The sequence below is a fragment of the Balearica regulorum genome, chromosome 2 (genome assembly GCF_011004875.1).
Source record: "Balearica regulorum gibbericeps isolate bBalReg1 chromosome 2, bBalReg1.pri, whole genome shotgun sequence".
NCBI classification, from domain to species: Eukaryota; Metazoa; Chordata; class Aves; order Gruiformes; family Gruidae; genus Balearica; species Balearica regulorum.
In genome coordinates this window covers 71,113,366-71,130,215 of record NC_046185.1, presented here as the reverse complement: position 1 = coordinate 71,130,215, position 16,850 = coordinate 71,113,366, and the positions used below count along the sequence as shown (strand labels likewise).

Here is a 16,850-nt window from a genome sequence, read left to right as displayed (position 1 = left end):
GCCGAGGGGCCGGCGCCAGCGCAGCGGAGGGTCGAGCGCGTCCCCGTCCGCCCCCGTAGGGCGGATTCCGCCCGGCCTGAAGAAAACCCTCCTCCCCGCCCGGCAGGGCCGCAGCCGGCGTTTCACCACCGTCGCTGCCACGGTAGAGCCCCCGCCCTCCGGCAAGGGTAGCAGGCAGCCACCAGAACAGCAATGTCCAGACGGTAGAAATGTATTAGCTTATTCTGCTTTATTGTAGTATTTGTAAAGATGTATGAAACACTACTTGCTCACCCCTAAACAATAGTCAGGGATCTTTCTGGGGAAAAAAAAAAAAAAAATAAAAACCAAGTCAAGATACTTTCCCTTTTCCCTTCCTACCCCTGCAAGGGTAGCAGCCTTTCTCTGAGTCCAGTCTCAAGTCCCTGGTGCAAGGTACAAAAAAAAACACTACAGGAGTGAAATATGGTGCATTCAATTTTTCCAACCACCATCATTCCAACATTCAGTTTTTCCAACAGCCAACATTCAGCAGTTCAGGAAAAAAAATTGTCAAAAAATAAGAAGTGCTCCATTTAATTGTGATCCGCATAGCTACACTTTAGTCTTCTACGAACTGGGAGTTATTCACAGAAACATGGCTGGAAACTGCTCTGTTGCTGTCTTACAAGCTACATCTTGGCACTAAAGCACACCTAAGTTCAAGTCAGGTAAACTTTCATATTTAAGTAAGTCTTCTGCAAAACTGCCCCTTGGGTCCTCTGAGAGAAAAGACAGTCTAGGTAATACACACAGGACATCACAAAAGTGTCTTCAGAAGTGCCAGAGATAGTAGAGATTAGCTATTAAGATTATATTCTGTTCGTGATATATTTTGGAGGAAGTAACTGGAGTAGAAGTATCTTGTTTCCTTCAATGAAACAAGAGTATAACATTTTTTACAATTTTAGCTTTAGGAAAAAAAAAGTTGTAATTAGTAGTGCATCATTTTCCTTCATGTTACTTAAAATTAAGCATCGTAATTGCTGATTGTAAGTCCCCATAAAATTCAGCATCTCAATCTTGTCAAACTATTTCAATACCTTTCTTGTTCTTAAAATATGGAAATAACTATACATTCAAAATAAAAGCATTGTAATTATATACATAACAGCATATTCAAACAAATACAAGACTTCTAATCCCTTTATTTAGACACATGGTGTGTTTTCCTGTCAGTTTTGACAGATGGCTGAATGAACATAAGCTGTCCTGCATTTCATTTTCATAATTGTACAGTAAGCCACAGCAGAATACAAGCTGGAGAAAACTTTAGTCAGCATTAATTGATAGTGACAACACTACTTTGATTTGCTTGTGCTATGCTTATGTACACTAAGCCCCTCTGGGAGAGGACTGCAAGCTGAATGTAAGTTACTAGTATGAGCGAATAGCAGGTGGGACAGTTGAGCAGTCTTCTTCATTCAAAGTTCTGTCAATCACAGGTCTGTATTTCAAGGTAACCTAAAGTAAAATAGAACAAAGAACTTTAAGACAAACAAACCTCTTGTATCTAAACAAGACAGCCTAGCTAACAGGAATGACTGAATACCATGGATAGCTTAACATCAATGAAGTCACTCAGTTAATGTCTCCATTATTCTTTTCCTTCCATACAAAATCAATAGTAACCTACAAGGAACATTTAAGTTCCACCAAGTTACCACTGACTGAATTCCTTAAAATCAAAGCCTGAACAGAAATGGTATCAGAAAACTACTACTTTAAAAAGGCCTTTTGGACAAAGTAAAATTTTGGTTAAGATAGCTAGTTCCTAGTTCTTTAAGCTAGGAAAGTCTTGGAGAACCCAATGGATCAGTTATGAGACAGAACTGTGTCACTATCTTTTCATCCTCAGCAGCTATTCAGGAAGTGAAGTGTTCTCACTTGTCCTCAAACTAGATTCAAGGAAGCTGGAACTTGGGGAGAGGAAGCAAAAAGGATTCAGAGAATGGGATACAAAGCCAACACTCAAGATTATTATGGGGTCAGATTTCAGTTCCATCTTTAAAATGCCATAAAAACTATATGCTAAACACCAACAATAGGTTTTACCGTAAGAGAAAAAAGCTTTTGAATCTGCCTGATACAACAGGAAAAAGAATTCCAGCTCAAATCGCAAAGTCAGTTCCCAAAGATCAACAGTAACTTCTCCCAGTCATGCCTACTGTTCAACAACAGAGTAAGTGTTGAATTTTTTTTTTTTGCTCTAAGTACACTAAGTTGTATCAGGTACCTCAGACAGTGACAATCAATTGCAGTATTATCATGATATTAACAGCTGTCTATGAAAGCAGCCATCTGTTGACACTGAGAAAGACCCTCAAGCATCAGGGCTCACCATACCTTTCCAGATGGGACATCCACATACGAAAGCGTGTGCTTTCTCCAGTGCTCTTCAAATGGCTTCCGTTGCTGGCCTTGGAGTGGCTTAGAATAGTCAAACTCATCTACCCGTAACTAAAGACAAAATTAGATTAGTATAGACAAGAAATTGCATCTGCAAATTACTTTATGACCACATGATTAGTTGCATTCCAATTACAACTGTAATACAGTCTCTCCTAATAGCCAGCAAGCTTTATCTTAACACTGCCCATGTCAAATTTTAAAGCCCTTGTTAAGCCTCAGTATTTAAGGTAATGTTCCTTGCATAGAACAATTATTCTGCTTGAAGTCCTGTTGATGCATTCATGACCTTATTACTATTATAGTCCTGGTTTAGACCTCTCTAATCATTCGGATGCACACGTGGAACTAGTCTTCTCTCAAGATCATTACCCAGTGTGGCATGTATTGGCCATTTTATACATAACAAATAAGAACAGATAAAACAGAGCAGATGGGAACCCAAACAAATACTACACTAATCTTATCGCAAGACTCTGAAGACTGTTCTTTGAAGAAATTACAACTTTTAAATAATCCATTCAAGGACACATAACAAGGTCACAGAAAATATTTATACCTTATAGTCCTCCCTGGCATGAGCACCCCGGGACTCTTTGCGAGCCTCAGCACCATAAATGGTCTGTAGAGCACAAAGCATCAGGTTTTGCAATTCGAGGGTCTCCACCAAGTCAGTGTTCCACACAATACCTAGTAAAACATTAAAATACTATGGAAGGTGTTCTACAAACAAGTTATTTCTCAATTTACTTCTGCTGATATTCAGGATGGTACTAGCCAATGCTCTACCTACTACAGTCACAGTGCTCTGCAATACTGAATTACTCACTATTGCCTGCAAGGCTCAGTAACGATTTTACACCCGAACAACATAATTAATCCTCAAAAAATTCAGTAGTTCTACCAGGTGTCCCTGTTGCATGTGTACTGCTGAGAGAAAATTACACCATACATTCTTGCTTGCTTTATATCATACCTACAACTCAGTCCCCATACTTCATTTCAGATCTCAAATCTGGCTACATGGTAGCTCTAGGAGATCCCTAACAGATCCAGACAACAGGGCTTTCCCTTCCTTACCACCCTCAGAGAGAGAAAAACACAACCCACAACTGCTACTTATACAAGGCAATTCTTCATTTAAGTATCTCCAAGGTGGACCCAAGTTCACTTTACAAGAATGAATCTTAATTTTGATCCCTACATTCTAACCTACCATTACACTTCTTGATGCCTGATGAGAGCTGCCCAAGAAAGCCAGATCTACTTTCAGTGTTAGGATACATGTCCAACAGCAGTAGTCAGAAAGAAATACACAATGTGATTGATAGGACCAAAGGTACATTATCAGTTGTACTTAATTAACCAAGTTATCATAAGATACACTGCAAAACATGGCAGTATCTGCATGCAGCACTATCTGCTCAGCTGAAGAATGAAAGCTCAGTGTTCAGCCTATGAATAGCCTAGCCACCTTCTTCCAACTCCCTGGCCTTTTCAAAAGATACTTACAAAGTTCATACTAGTATCTAAACAGCTTCACATCATGTTCTGAGAGAACAGCGGTTAGTACCTTACACAGTTGAATCCAATTTCAGTCTCTGCTTCTTTCAAAGAGTATGCAATCAGAAAATGACCATTAAGATCAAGTACTTTACTGATTACCATGTTTAGCAAGTAGGGCTCTACAAAGTATTTTAAAAGATACAAAATGGTCAAAATCTTTAGCCAAAGTTTCAAGAAACACATAAGCAGGTTTAGAGAAGAAAAAAAAAACAAACCAAACACTTTTCCCAGAGAGTACTCTGACAAAGGTGTATTCTTTGCTATCAAATTACCTCTGTCAAATGTCTTTAGATGAGCCAGATCACCATAAATTTGGCTAAGTTTTTCACAGCCTTCTTGGAGTACGGAACCAGTGCGGAATACAGCAGCATGGTTTTGCATTGTCTGCAAGACAGTAAAACAAAATCAGTTTCATATGGTGCATATCCCACATAACTTCATTAGTTCCAACAGAGCTTGATACAGAGCTGTTCTGACTTCAGACATGTCTGCAGCCTGAAGAAAAAAAAGCAAACAACAACATTCTTCTGTTCATCCCAAACAGAGGAAACCCCACTCTATTATACAGTGGGTAAACTACCCAAAAAAGAATAACCATGAAGGGAAGAAGCAACTAACAAAATTGATACAGCCTTTACTGCACACAGTTTCCTCACACTGCTTTTTCCTTCTGCAAAGCAAATCCCAAAGTATACTTTGCAAAGTGGTCAAACACCCTGTTGCTTGCAGCTTCTCCCACCTTATACTTGAGACCTTCACCAGGCTTACCTTCTGCATGTTAAGTCGCACTTCTGAAGTTCTTATGGTTCCGTTAGCAAATCTCAGTTTGTCAAGATTAGCAACTGACTCTTCACCAGCATTTGGTTTAATGGAGGGAATTGGCTCTCCTAATAAAAATTCAGTAAGTTTAGTAGGTGACTGGTTTTGGTACAGTTTCATAGACTAGCAACTACTAAAAGCCAGATTTGACTAAAACAGAATCTGTTTTCAGCCTCTGAGGTATAGGTTACTGTAAATTTCCTGCACTCCCACCAATAGTATCCCTACACTTAAAAATCTAGTTCTCGGTGCAATATATGAATCACATGCTTTCCTGTGACAGTAGGGAATTTATAGGTTTGGCTAAACTCTGCTGTTAATTCCTTAAAAACAGGACTTGATGCAAATTCTTCAACTGTGGAATAAGCTCTGGGTCCTTACCACCTTCTCCTATACTTTCCTTGTCTCCTCACACCCAAACCTCCCACCCTCTCTTGGGCTGTGAAGGGACCAGGGACCATTGGCAGTTACACACGAGCTCTGCATCTTACCTCTAATACCGGAACCCATCTGTTACCGGGTAACAAATCAAACACAGCATCTTAGCAGCACACTTCATCTCTCACGTAGCTTTGCATTCACACTAATAAAAACCTTCCTGCAATTTTAAACTCAAGGGAGCCACAGCAAGACCAATCCAAATAAATGTTTGCACAAAGCCAGAGCCAACAGGCATTGCTAAATCCAAGCTGATTCCATCAGGAACCATTACTCTGTGCACTTTGTTTTTTTCAGTCTGACTATACACAGTCTTATTAATTTGGACATTAAGCAATGATAAAACATGTAATTACTTCTGGACTTGCGCTGCTCTGGCAATGTAACTGCCTCTTACAGTATTTTGTTGGTTGTTTTTTTTTCATATTCAGTAGTGATAAGCCACATATAGGGGTGAGATGGTATGATTTTCAGTTATCTAATCATTTGCATATGCAGTCCACCTTATAAATCAACAAGGTGGTGGCAAATTCCACTATAATAGTGCCGAGTGTAAGACAGACTACATTTTGACAGAAAGATGCAGTGCAGCACGTAGAGAAGTCAGTCTCCATATTCAATATTCTGGTTTACTAGTCTGTGAAAAATCTCAACTGCTTTTGCCAATAGCATTGACCCAATTCTAGTTTTAAGATCAACTCATAAAGCAAATGTTACTGACAAGCACTTGCATCACAAAGAGCATACCTATGAAAAGCACAAACACTGATTTCTTCTTTTTCTAACAAATTAGAGTCTACCTTTAGCATTCTGAATTTGAATTAGGTAGCAACAACTCTTTGTTGGGCAGAAATGTAATCATAAAGGCAACTATCTCTAACAGAGTGAGACAAACTGTGAGACTTACCAGGCTTGCATGTCTCTGCAATAGTAAGGGCACAAGCACGACCAAAGACCACCAAATCCAGAAGTGAGTTTGCTCCAAGTCGATTTGCGCCATGGACAGATGCAGAGGCTGCTTCCCCACAAGCATATAAACCAGGTACCACTTTATCCTCACCATTCACATGTGTGATCACCTATCATTTCAGACAGTCAATTAATACTCTCAGTTTATAACAGCGCAAACCTCCTTATCTGCAAAGCCATATGCATGTAAAGACAAAATACAGCAATCTGAAGTCTTCTCCAACTCTAAATCCTTAGTTCTAAAGGGTAAGTAGTACTACTACATAAATATACATGGCACTGAAATCTAAGATTTCTTTAGTTATGCTTGTGAAACAGAACCATGTACTCTTCATCACAATTCTGCAGCAAGTCAGAAAAGCACAGTAGGAAAGTCTGATCCACACACATTTCTAAGACAAAAATTTTACATTAAAAATTAACAAGTACAATACACTGAAACAGAAGAATTCAGATGACACCATCACACTGACTTCTCACTACTATGAGTTGAAGGAATCTGCTTTAGTGTAGAGATTACACGAGGTACAGAGAATTATGTACATTAACTTGAGTTACAGATTGAAATAGAGCCCTGGTTTGATCCCTGTTCAACTATATATTACCATCAACTTGATAAACAGGGAATTGTTGTCAGACATGACAGTAACTTCATTTCAGATGTTTCTTGGAACTCCCATCTCCAGATAGGCTGGAACACGGCTCTCAAATTATTTACAAAACCAGAGTAGACTGTGTGTTTTAAGTACTATGACATTGTTATAATAGCATTAAGCTAATGTTATGCAGCATCCTTACATTTATGAAAAACATTGTTAATGCCTTTATATTTGGAAAATAATTTCCTATTATCATGCTGGGGGAAAAAAAAAAAAAAATCCTAGAAGTGATCCGTTAGTTACCTGTCCTTTGTAGTTGGTAGGAATACCTCCCATATTATAATGCACAGTAGGCAGAACAGGAATAGGCTCTTTGGTGACATCAACTCCAGCAAATATCATAGCTGTTTCTGAAATCCCTGGGAGACGGGTTGCTAGCTGCTGTGGTGGTAAGTGGTGTAACTGCAAGTACACATGGTCTTTTTCAGGACCACAACCCCTACAAAAAAAAAAAAAAAAAAAAAAAAAGGCAAAACAAAAAACAAGTCAACATTGGAACACATAACAGTAATTCTGCAAACACCAGTAATCCAGTAATATTTCTAATCCAATTTGTTTCATTTGTGAAAAATTTTAATTTTCAATTTTTTCAGAGGTTATCTGACAAAAATGAGTATCTATCATATTTAAGAAGACTGTTGAACCTGGCAGAATTTACATGTAGTTTTCACCTCTCAGCTTTCTTTTCACAATAATTCATAGTATTTAAGACTTTAAACCACTATATCACTGCAGAAATATGTAAGAATTGAAGATAATTAATCAAGAGAATAGAGCAACAAATTATTCCCATTGTTTGCAGTAAGAGCGTATACATTAAATTTGTTTGAGCAACTGTGTCTAGACACATGAAATTCATACAGGATACTCCTAACATTTTGTGTTCCCTTTTAGGGTTATTAGGGATTAACAAGCTAAATTTTTGCAGTGTTCAGCTAACAGTTATTAAAACTCACTCCCATGAATTGAATTATCATGTGTTTATCAAATGAATTACTATACCACATATAGTCTAGTATGATTAAGTATTCATTCTGCAGCTTTGTTACAATATTTAACTAACCTTCCTTCACGGATTTCTATGGTCATAGAACGAGATACTACATCCCTGGAAGCCAGATCCTTAGCAACAGGTGCGTATCTCTCCATAAATCTTTCACCTTGACTGTTAATGAGTATACCTCCCTCTCCGCGACATCCTTCCGTTATAAGGCAGCCAGCCCCATAGATACCTGTCAAGAAAGAAAATAACCATCAAATGAGATATTCTCTCGACAGCTTCATAATTGGGACAACCAGGATTGACTAAACAAGGTGGTCTTAAAATAACACAAACAAGTCACAAGGGTAGATTTTATTCCACCCTAATCATACCACAAGTAACTGTCCCCCAAGACTGCTCAGAAACAAGTATTGTTATTCCTTTCTAACACTTCCTGGAAGGCAAGTTGGTTTGGAACACCCATGGTATCTAAACTATTAGAACTAGAAGAGATCTGCACCCAGCAATTATGTAAGGAGACTTTTGCTGAAGGTCCACAAAACCTTTGTAATCACTTTGTTCAAGATTTTTAAGTAAATCAGAAGTTGATTATCCCAAGGCCAGTTTGCTCATCTTTGTTCCCTCTTTCTCCTTGCTAAGGCAGCACAGGACTGCTTGAAATTGTGTGGAAGTGAAAGCCTACTCAGTAAGCCTTCTTTTCCTGTAAAGAAGGAAGGCCTACCCGTTAGCCTTCAGCACTGGTCATCATAGAAAACAAAAATGCTAACAATCTCAAGCACTTGATAATTATGTTAACAGCTATGGAATTATCAGACAAGCAGGGAAGCTTCTTTACTAGAAAAATCTTAGCTAAGTCAAATGAACATTGGATCTCTACAGTATAACAAGGATAACGTTGTAAAATTAAGTGAACAATTAACAAAATCACCACTTATCACAAGTTAAAACCGAGCATTTATTTAGCAACAACCAAAAAACCAGATCTTCGCTTTTTAGTCTGTGATCATTGTTGTCCACAGTTTAGATACTCATCCTGTGCTATAAAACTACAGTCCTAAATATACACCTTTACTTCAACTACCTTACTTACACAAAAGATTCTAATATGTAACTCCCCAACAGTTGCATCTCTTGTTGCTCTTGTATCTAATATCAAGCCCTTTAAAATATTAAAGACGAGGAAATGTAAGTTCAAGAGGTGAAGTGGTTTCAACTTGGAATTCATAAAACCTGTTAGTATGGTAAAGACGGCACCTTAAAATATTTAATACTGGCCTTTAAATTAGAACAGCTGAGACCTGTCTCATATTGTAAGTCTTACTTTCAAGATTTATGTTCCACAGCAGTTGCAGACAAGTCTGAACACCTGTCACAAGCAACTAATGAAGTGCTGCAGAAAAGTGCAAACTCATTTGAGCACATTTTAAAACAACAACAAAAAATCTGTTCAAATCATTAAAACTAACTTTGTATTTATAATACAAATAACTAAGTATTATTTCATATTCTGTACCTGTAGGGTGAAACTGTACAAATTCTAAGTCCTGGCAAGGAAGACCAGCTCGTGTGACCATAGCAGTGCCATCACCCGTACTAGTATGAGCAGATGTACAACTGAAGTAAGTGCGGCCGTACCCACTACAAGACACAAAAGTCAACAGAATTAGCAGTCCAAGAAAAAAAAAAAAAATCACCAGAACGTAGCATTCAACTATGCTCTTTGCACAACAGTGGAAATAGAGCAGAGGATTAATAAGCAAAATGCGTAAGTTTTGCCATTGCATGTATTAAGTTCCATCAAAATTGTCCTGTTATGCTCAACCATATTTGAAAAAAGGTTGGTGACAGAAGGTCCAAGAAGAAGAATGACAATTCCAAAGCAGGATAGTTAGGTTAGTATCAGAAGCTTTTTTGCGAGAGAGAGTTACATCCGCAAGTTCTCTCAATACAATCCAATAGCATTAGGCTCCATTTCAACTATTACTAGCAGTTTTATAAAAAATACCATATAACAATGGTTTAAATCCTCGATATGGTCCTGACTTTATATTCTTAGATTTCAAAACTTAGTTGCCCAAATTAGGTATTATAAGAGAATTCTTATGCCTAAACCAAACATGTTAGCTTCCAATGTCATTGAGCACTGCAAATACCCCCAATTTCAGGACAAACTCTCAGAAGAAACATCAATCTACATATTTTATGTACCTCAAAGTACTCAAGTATGAAAACAGCCTCAACTTTATTAAAGCCAAATTATACAGGCAACTAAACTCAATATTTTGCATCTAAAACAGATAACAGGCTTTTGCTGTTTATCACTAACGCATATAGCATTTTAATTAAGGTATACAAACTTTTGCAACCAAGTAATGTTAAGTTAGATACATTCAATAATTTCATCCTACAACAATCAGACTTACAATTTTTGTATCCCAATGTAATAGATTCTTCCAAATTTTGGAAAAAGTTATTTCCTGCAGGAAACTCAGGACCCTACAGATATACACATGTTGGTAGCATTGCAACACTGTCTGCTTTAAATGGCACACTTTAAAAATCTCAGATCACTTGGATGACATGTGCTGCTCTTACACGTTTTATCTTTTTGTCATTGTTCTAGAATTCCAAGTTAGATCTCATTAAATTTATACTTGGTCACAGAAGTAATAGATGTCTTCTTTCAGAGGGAGTGACTGAATTCAGTTATATTGCTTTTGATCAAAGGAAGGGAAAAAAAAAGATTAAGGTAGAAGTTATGGTTTTCAAGCCAACATGTCATCTCTACACTGTGGATTCAAATACATGTACAAACACACAGACTTCCAACTAGTAGCACTCTCAATTTTCTGTCCTTCATCATAAACATTGTATTACCCAGTGGCAATGACAGTGTTCTTTGCTCTAAAACGATGTATAGTGCCATCTTCTATGCAAAGGGCAATAACACCACGACATTCTCCATTTTCCATAAGTAGATCCAAGGCAAAATATTCAACAAAGTAGCTTGTATCGTATCGTAGAGACTGGAGGAAAATATAAAAAGGAACTTTAGAAAAACCCAGAAACCAAAGTAACCTCTCTTCAAAACTGTCAATGTATATGGGCTATATCAGGATAAAAAACACTCCCACCTACTTCCAGGGAAGACAGTTTCCTCACAAATTTTTATAAAAAATTGCTAATGAGTCTACTCTAGCTTAAAGAGAAACAAGTAGTTACCACTTAATTCTGAGAAGTCATAGCTAGTCAGCAAGACTTGTTATTTCCCTCTACATTTGGCAACACTTTAGTCAGCTGCAATGCTTGATACATGTACAAGCATGCTTTACTTAACCTCTTGCAGAGAAGTGGAATACAGCTCTTGGAGCTTAGTATGTCCACAGAAGCAGCGTGCAGCAAGTCAAACGTTCTTTCATGCCCTCAAGGATCGGATCAGATCAGCGTTTGGCAGCACTGAGCATTTGTACTACAGCAGCATATATGGTATGAACCTGAAGCAGAGCAATTAGCTAGCTGCTAAGTAAATAAAAAAAAAAATAGCTACTAGCTACTTAATTTCAGGTGTCAAGTAGTTTAGTGCCATTTTAAAATGACCAAATCTTTCTTCAATTATGGTCTGTATAATTGATAGGCACAGACGCTGGCACACTTAGTTGCCACAGAGCAAGCTCAGAAATGCACAGTAGGCCTTTATGTATTTACTCCTCGCTTTCCCTGCCCCTGTTTGAAGATGAGCAAAAGAAAACGCTGCCTTGTACCTCTTTTCAGAGTTCCCCAATACTGCTGTGTTAGATGTTTGAAAAAAGTTTTTTGGGGAAGGTTTAAATAAATTCTCTTTGGGTCTAGTTAACAGACACAAACGTATTAACAGTGAAGAACTACTACAGACCACAAAGCTAAGAGTGTACACTAATTGACATCCATTGTCTTCACAAGAGCCATTATAATTACGATCTTTCAATTTATTCTATTCCTGCATACTCCTGACAATAAACAAACATCACCTAGGCTACATCCTTCCACATTGCCTTGAGAAGGAAAGAAATCCAGAATTGTTATCAGTCATTCCCCTGATTTCCTCATTCATATGCAAACAGCTACACAGTTTTTCAAACTCCAGGTGGAAAAAGAAAAAAAAAAAATCATTAATTCCAAACACAAAAACCCAAGCCAAGTTTACTTCATAGCTGCTTACCCTGCCATACAGAGTATGTAACAGTGAGTGTCCTGTCCTGTCTGCAACACAACAGCATCTGTGAGCCTGGCCTCCTTTTCCAAACTGAAGACTCTGTCCACCAAACGCACGCTGATAGATTTTTCCTTCTTCGGTTCTGCTGAACGGCATCCCATAATTTTCCAGCTGTTGATCCCAGATACAAGCATCAGAAACTCTCGCACATAACAATCCAACAAGTTATCTTACTATGTTCCTTGTAAGGAGATGTCTTTGGAAGCTAGTCTGTGTTATAAATACTTATAGCTGACATCAATTCCAGTGAGTCTCACCTCTATCACGGCAGCTGGGGCTTGCTCGGTCATGTAGTGTATGGCATCCTGGTCACCCAGCCAATCAGAGCCTTTCACTGTGTCATAGAAATGCCACCTCCAATTATCGTCCTCCATGTTTCCCAGAGCAGCATTGATCCCTCCCTGAAAATGAAAATCCATTTTCCTGGAATTAAATTACTGAAGTACAGTTTTAGTAGGTTTTCCTCATTTCTGTTAAAAATCACATACCATTTATGCCTCTGTGTACAAGAAATACACTGAAGTCAGATTTAACATGGCTGTGAAAAACCCGTGCAATTTATCAGTTTCACAACAGCTCTTACCTTGTTCTGTTTCGTGTCACACAACGAACTGCAAAGTTACACTGAATGCAGTGAAAAAACACTGAATAGAATCTAAACATATATTGCTCTCCAAAAGACTTTCAACAAAATATGCACTATTTATAACAGGAAGCATGGCCTTCAAATGTGATCTTCATGTGCACAGCCAAATCAACTTTCTAACAGCATGCATTTTTAAACATTTTTTTCTACCTCATTTCTCACCTGTGCAGCAACAGTATGAGATCTCGTGGGAAACAACTTTGTAACACATGCTGTATTAAATCCAGCCTCTGACAAACCAAATGCAGCCCGCAGACCGGCTCCTCCTGCACCCACAACAACTGCATCAAATTCATGGTCCACTACTGGATATTGTGTAGAAATCTGGAAAAATAAATTGGTTTGTTATGATCACAAATATTTCAAGCTAGTAAAACTTAAGTTTCATGGAGACACAAGCAGCATAGGTTTAACGGTCTTGAATAGGCTCTTGCAGCAAATACTACATCCATTATGTACTCTTTTGGGTAGAAACTATCATTAAAAAAAGCAATACATTTAAGCAACTCAATCTCACTACATACTTTAACACAACACTCCACACTGAAAGCCAAGTATCTGGTTGTTTCATGTCTGTCAAGCACTACATGTATTATCTAACCCGTTACTTAAGATACAGACAAGTACAAACATACCGAATCAGAAACCTTCGTAGAAGCATTTTTCTTTCCATAGACTGTGAAGTGTAAGTTGCGTGCGAGAGTCTGGCATGCTGCTGGCCACTATGGAAAGAAGTCAAGACAACTGTTATAGAACAAATGTTTCTACAAAAAAAGACTGTCAGCATTCTTGGCTACCCTGCATTTCTAACAAGCTTCTACTTACCACTGATACCACATATACAAGAATATTCTATCAACGGATTTTTAGAACTACATGCAATGAAGTTCTGGCTTTTTTCTTTTTTTTCTGAGTATGAATATAGAAAAGTTTCGACTGGATGAGAGAACAGCCTGCAAGTAACAGGGCATCAGAGACCATCTGTTATTTAGGTCACTAAAACTAACCAGTCTCTCAGACCTATCTGAGGCTGCACGGACAAAAGAATATGTTTGCAATTAATGCTGTAGTATTCTTACTTTTTTTTCATAAGTAAACAATGATAGAGATAGCTTTATGGTAACCACAGGAATTAATGGCAAATACCTCTCACGTCAAGCAATCCTCAAAATTTTAATTATTTCAGGTGATCAAGAAGATAAAAAAAGCTAGGCAGTACGAAAAGATGTTCCCTTTCTGTAATGTTACTCCCTCTCCCCAGCATGTTCAAAACCAAAACAAAAGACCCCACCATGCAAGCCTATCCAGTATTCAGTCTTTGCTTTAATAAAACAATCAGAATGTTAAATATCCAACTTCTGAGAACCTGATATTCCTTCTTTACACCATTCAGAAAAAACACACCTAACTGGGCATGTATGATTGATGAGAACAACACCACAAAGCCATACTAGTAACCTGTGCAGTGACATGAGCACTTCCCTATTTGAAATATATCCTAACATGCACTGGAGTAATATTTGCCTTTTCCAGCAACTGTTACATTCATGGGTTCAATCACCCTATAATATGCTAACAAGCAGGTCTTCTCTCCCTACCACTTCCAAACGTCCATCTCTTCCCCCATTCCTGGGGTGAACTACAGTGCACTTTCCTCGACCTAGTTTTATCATCTCTTGTACTAGTTTATTCAAATTATCTTGTTGCATAACAGTGAATCTAATGTGTCATCATATTTGCTAACACACTTCTGGTTTTTTTACAGCCATCTTTAAATAAGATCAGTCTTAACACCTATGAGCTCTAAGAGTACCCTCCTCCAGGCAGTTACTCTCCTCCTTCCACGCTGCTGTGTTATCACACTTTGGGGTGATCCCATGCCCATCTTAATTCCTGTATTAATCACCTTCCTTAATATTTGACTTACAGAATCAGATCAACTAGTTCACCGACAGCCAGATGAAACATAAGTATCAGGTGTAATTTATCTCCAAACCAGCTCTCCAAGAATCAGAGATGCAAGCTAAAATGGGATGTCCTCTCTGCAACAAAAGTGCTTTCACAGACCAGAGTGCAACTGAAATTAGACTAGCAGAACTCTAACTGACATGGCAGGCTACACCGCACACTTTAAATGCAGCAGCCATACATTCTCTAGCATACACCACTACTGCTTGTTTCCAAAATGCTGTTCCAGCAACAGTACAGCTCTGTTTACTGCAATAAATTATTTCTTGTAGATGAACAATACATCTGGTTATTGCATAAAGCAATTCAAAGAAAGTCTTTACAGTATGTAAAGACACCACACAACAAACAGGTCTGTACATACTTAGTATTGCTTAAAGAAGTGCAGATGACTGAGGGGATAAAACACCACAAAAAACCCCCACCCAAACCCAGAGCTATGAACTGTGGTGATGCCATAAAGCCCCTAAAGAAAATCGACCCTTTTTTTTCCTCCCCTCAGAGTCAACAGCCTGCTGCAATCTCCAGTGAGAATTCTGCCACAATGCCTTGCAACTAATTTCCTTTTAGAAAACTGTTATTTTCTGAAGTCACTATAAACAAATATAAAAATATTATTTTTTATATATATATTATATATATAAATATAAATCAAATAGATTTTGCATCAGAGGACTCTGGAAATATACTACAAAAAACCAGAACCACACAACTGCTTAGCAGATTGCTTTTCACAACTAAGCTTCTGCAAAAAAATGTTTTCAGAACTGCTATTCCCATCCACATGCACTTTTTTTGTTAAAGCTATACATAAGAACTTCTGCTGCCACAAAGTTTTGTTCAGAATGACTCTGAACAAAAGTCCCCAAAGCAGAAAAAAAAAAAGATGTTACCCTAAAATGGAAAGAAACACTGATCGCACTAATACTGAATTGTTATGCTAGCAGGAACATCATGGCCCTTATGAAATTAAAGGTCCCATCAGGGCAGATCACTGCCACCCAAAACATAATGACTCTCCTTAAGCCTTTCTCCCTCAGTACGTTGTCTCTTAGGCACTCGCTTTGTAAGACAAGGACAAGTACAGCTGCATTTACGGGGTCCTTTTCCCACACGTTTATCTTCTGCAATCCCAAGTTCGTTATAGACATAGACGGTGGGAACAGAGAAATTAAAACTCCTATTTCACCACGGAGAAAAACAGGCCTTCACTAAGGACTGCTTACGGATCAACTAAACCAGAACTGTCAAAACCTTTAAGAAACACGTTCTAGAAACAACTGCTAGCCAGACTTAAGCAGCATGCAGGTACACTCTAGCTTCCCACGCAGGTCCAGGAGCAGCCGGCAGTAAGCTTTCTACCCAGGTGCTGGGACTGGAAGGTGTACCCGCTGCCTGCTCTGGCCCTCAGGGAGCCTGATCACAGCCCAAGGCTAAGGCGCTCGCTTCCCAAGCCAGAGGAGCGGCCTGGCCGCGCACACCGCCAGTTACCTCCCTGTAACCTGCCCCAGCAGCAGAGTAGCACGGACAGCCCCGCTCCGATAAAAGAACCGGAGGGACCGAGTCTGCCGAGGGGGCAGTCGGCCCCGCACGGCCCTGGCTGCCCCGCTCCCGCAGTCCAGCCACGGCTCCCCGCCATGGGGCGGGTGTTTCTCCGCCAAGGTCACCGGGAAGACAACTGGGCCGGCCGGCCGCAGGCCACCGCGCACCACGCCGCCAGGCAGAGTGGGCCGGGCCGGGGCCAGGAGCGCTCCCCCAGCACGGCTGAGGGGAGGGGCAGGAGACGCGCGGGGTCCCCAGGCCCAGCCGGTCCGTCTCCCTCCCGAAGGTGCTCTCTGCGCCAACTCCACGGCCTGAGCCCTTCCCCTCCGCCGGGACGCCGACCGAACAGCAGGGCAGGGCAAAGCGGGCCGAGGATAAGCACTCACCGCCCGCGTCACCGGCCGCAGCCAGCGCTTCGCCAAGCTCCGCGAAGCCGCTACCGTCGCCGCCATTTCGCACGGACACGGGAGGGAACGAACAACAGCGCATGCGCCAGACCGCCGCTAACGGTGCCACTACCCGCAAGGCTCGGCGGGAGAGACCAATTATGCTGGGCGGGGA

The 16,850-nt window shown here is 39.6% G+C and overlaps 1 protein-coding gene across 1 annotated transcript; it reads right to left on the bottom strand.

Moving 5' to 3' along the window:
* Positions 1-214: 214 nt before the first annotated feature.
* Positions 215-16,831, bottom strand: SDHA (succinate dehydrogenase complex flavoprotein subunit A). Its single transcript, XM_075744657.1, has 15 exons — positions 16,676-16,831; positions 13,415-13,501; positions 12,942-13,103; positions 12,391-12,534; positions 12,080-12,244; positions 10,759-10,907; positions 9,395-9,519; positions 7,942-8,110; positions 7,122-7,317; positions 6,158-6,329; positions 4,762-4,880; positions 4,266-4,377; positions 2,987-3,117; positions 2,365-2,478; positions 215-1,482 (listed from the first exon to the last, which is right to left on the bottom strand). The coding sequence occupies exons 1-15, from the start codon at positions 16,739-16,741 to the stop codon at positions 1,396-1,398; spliced, it is 1,998 nt and encodes a 665-aa protein (XP_075600772.1). The 5' UTR covers positions 16,742-16,831; the 3' UTR covers positions 215-1,395.
* Between the last annotated feature and the right edge of the window lie 19 nt (positions 16,832-16,850).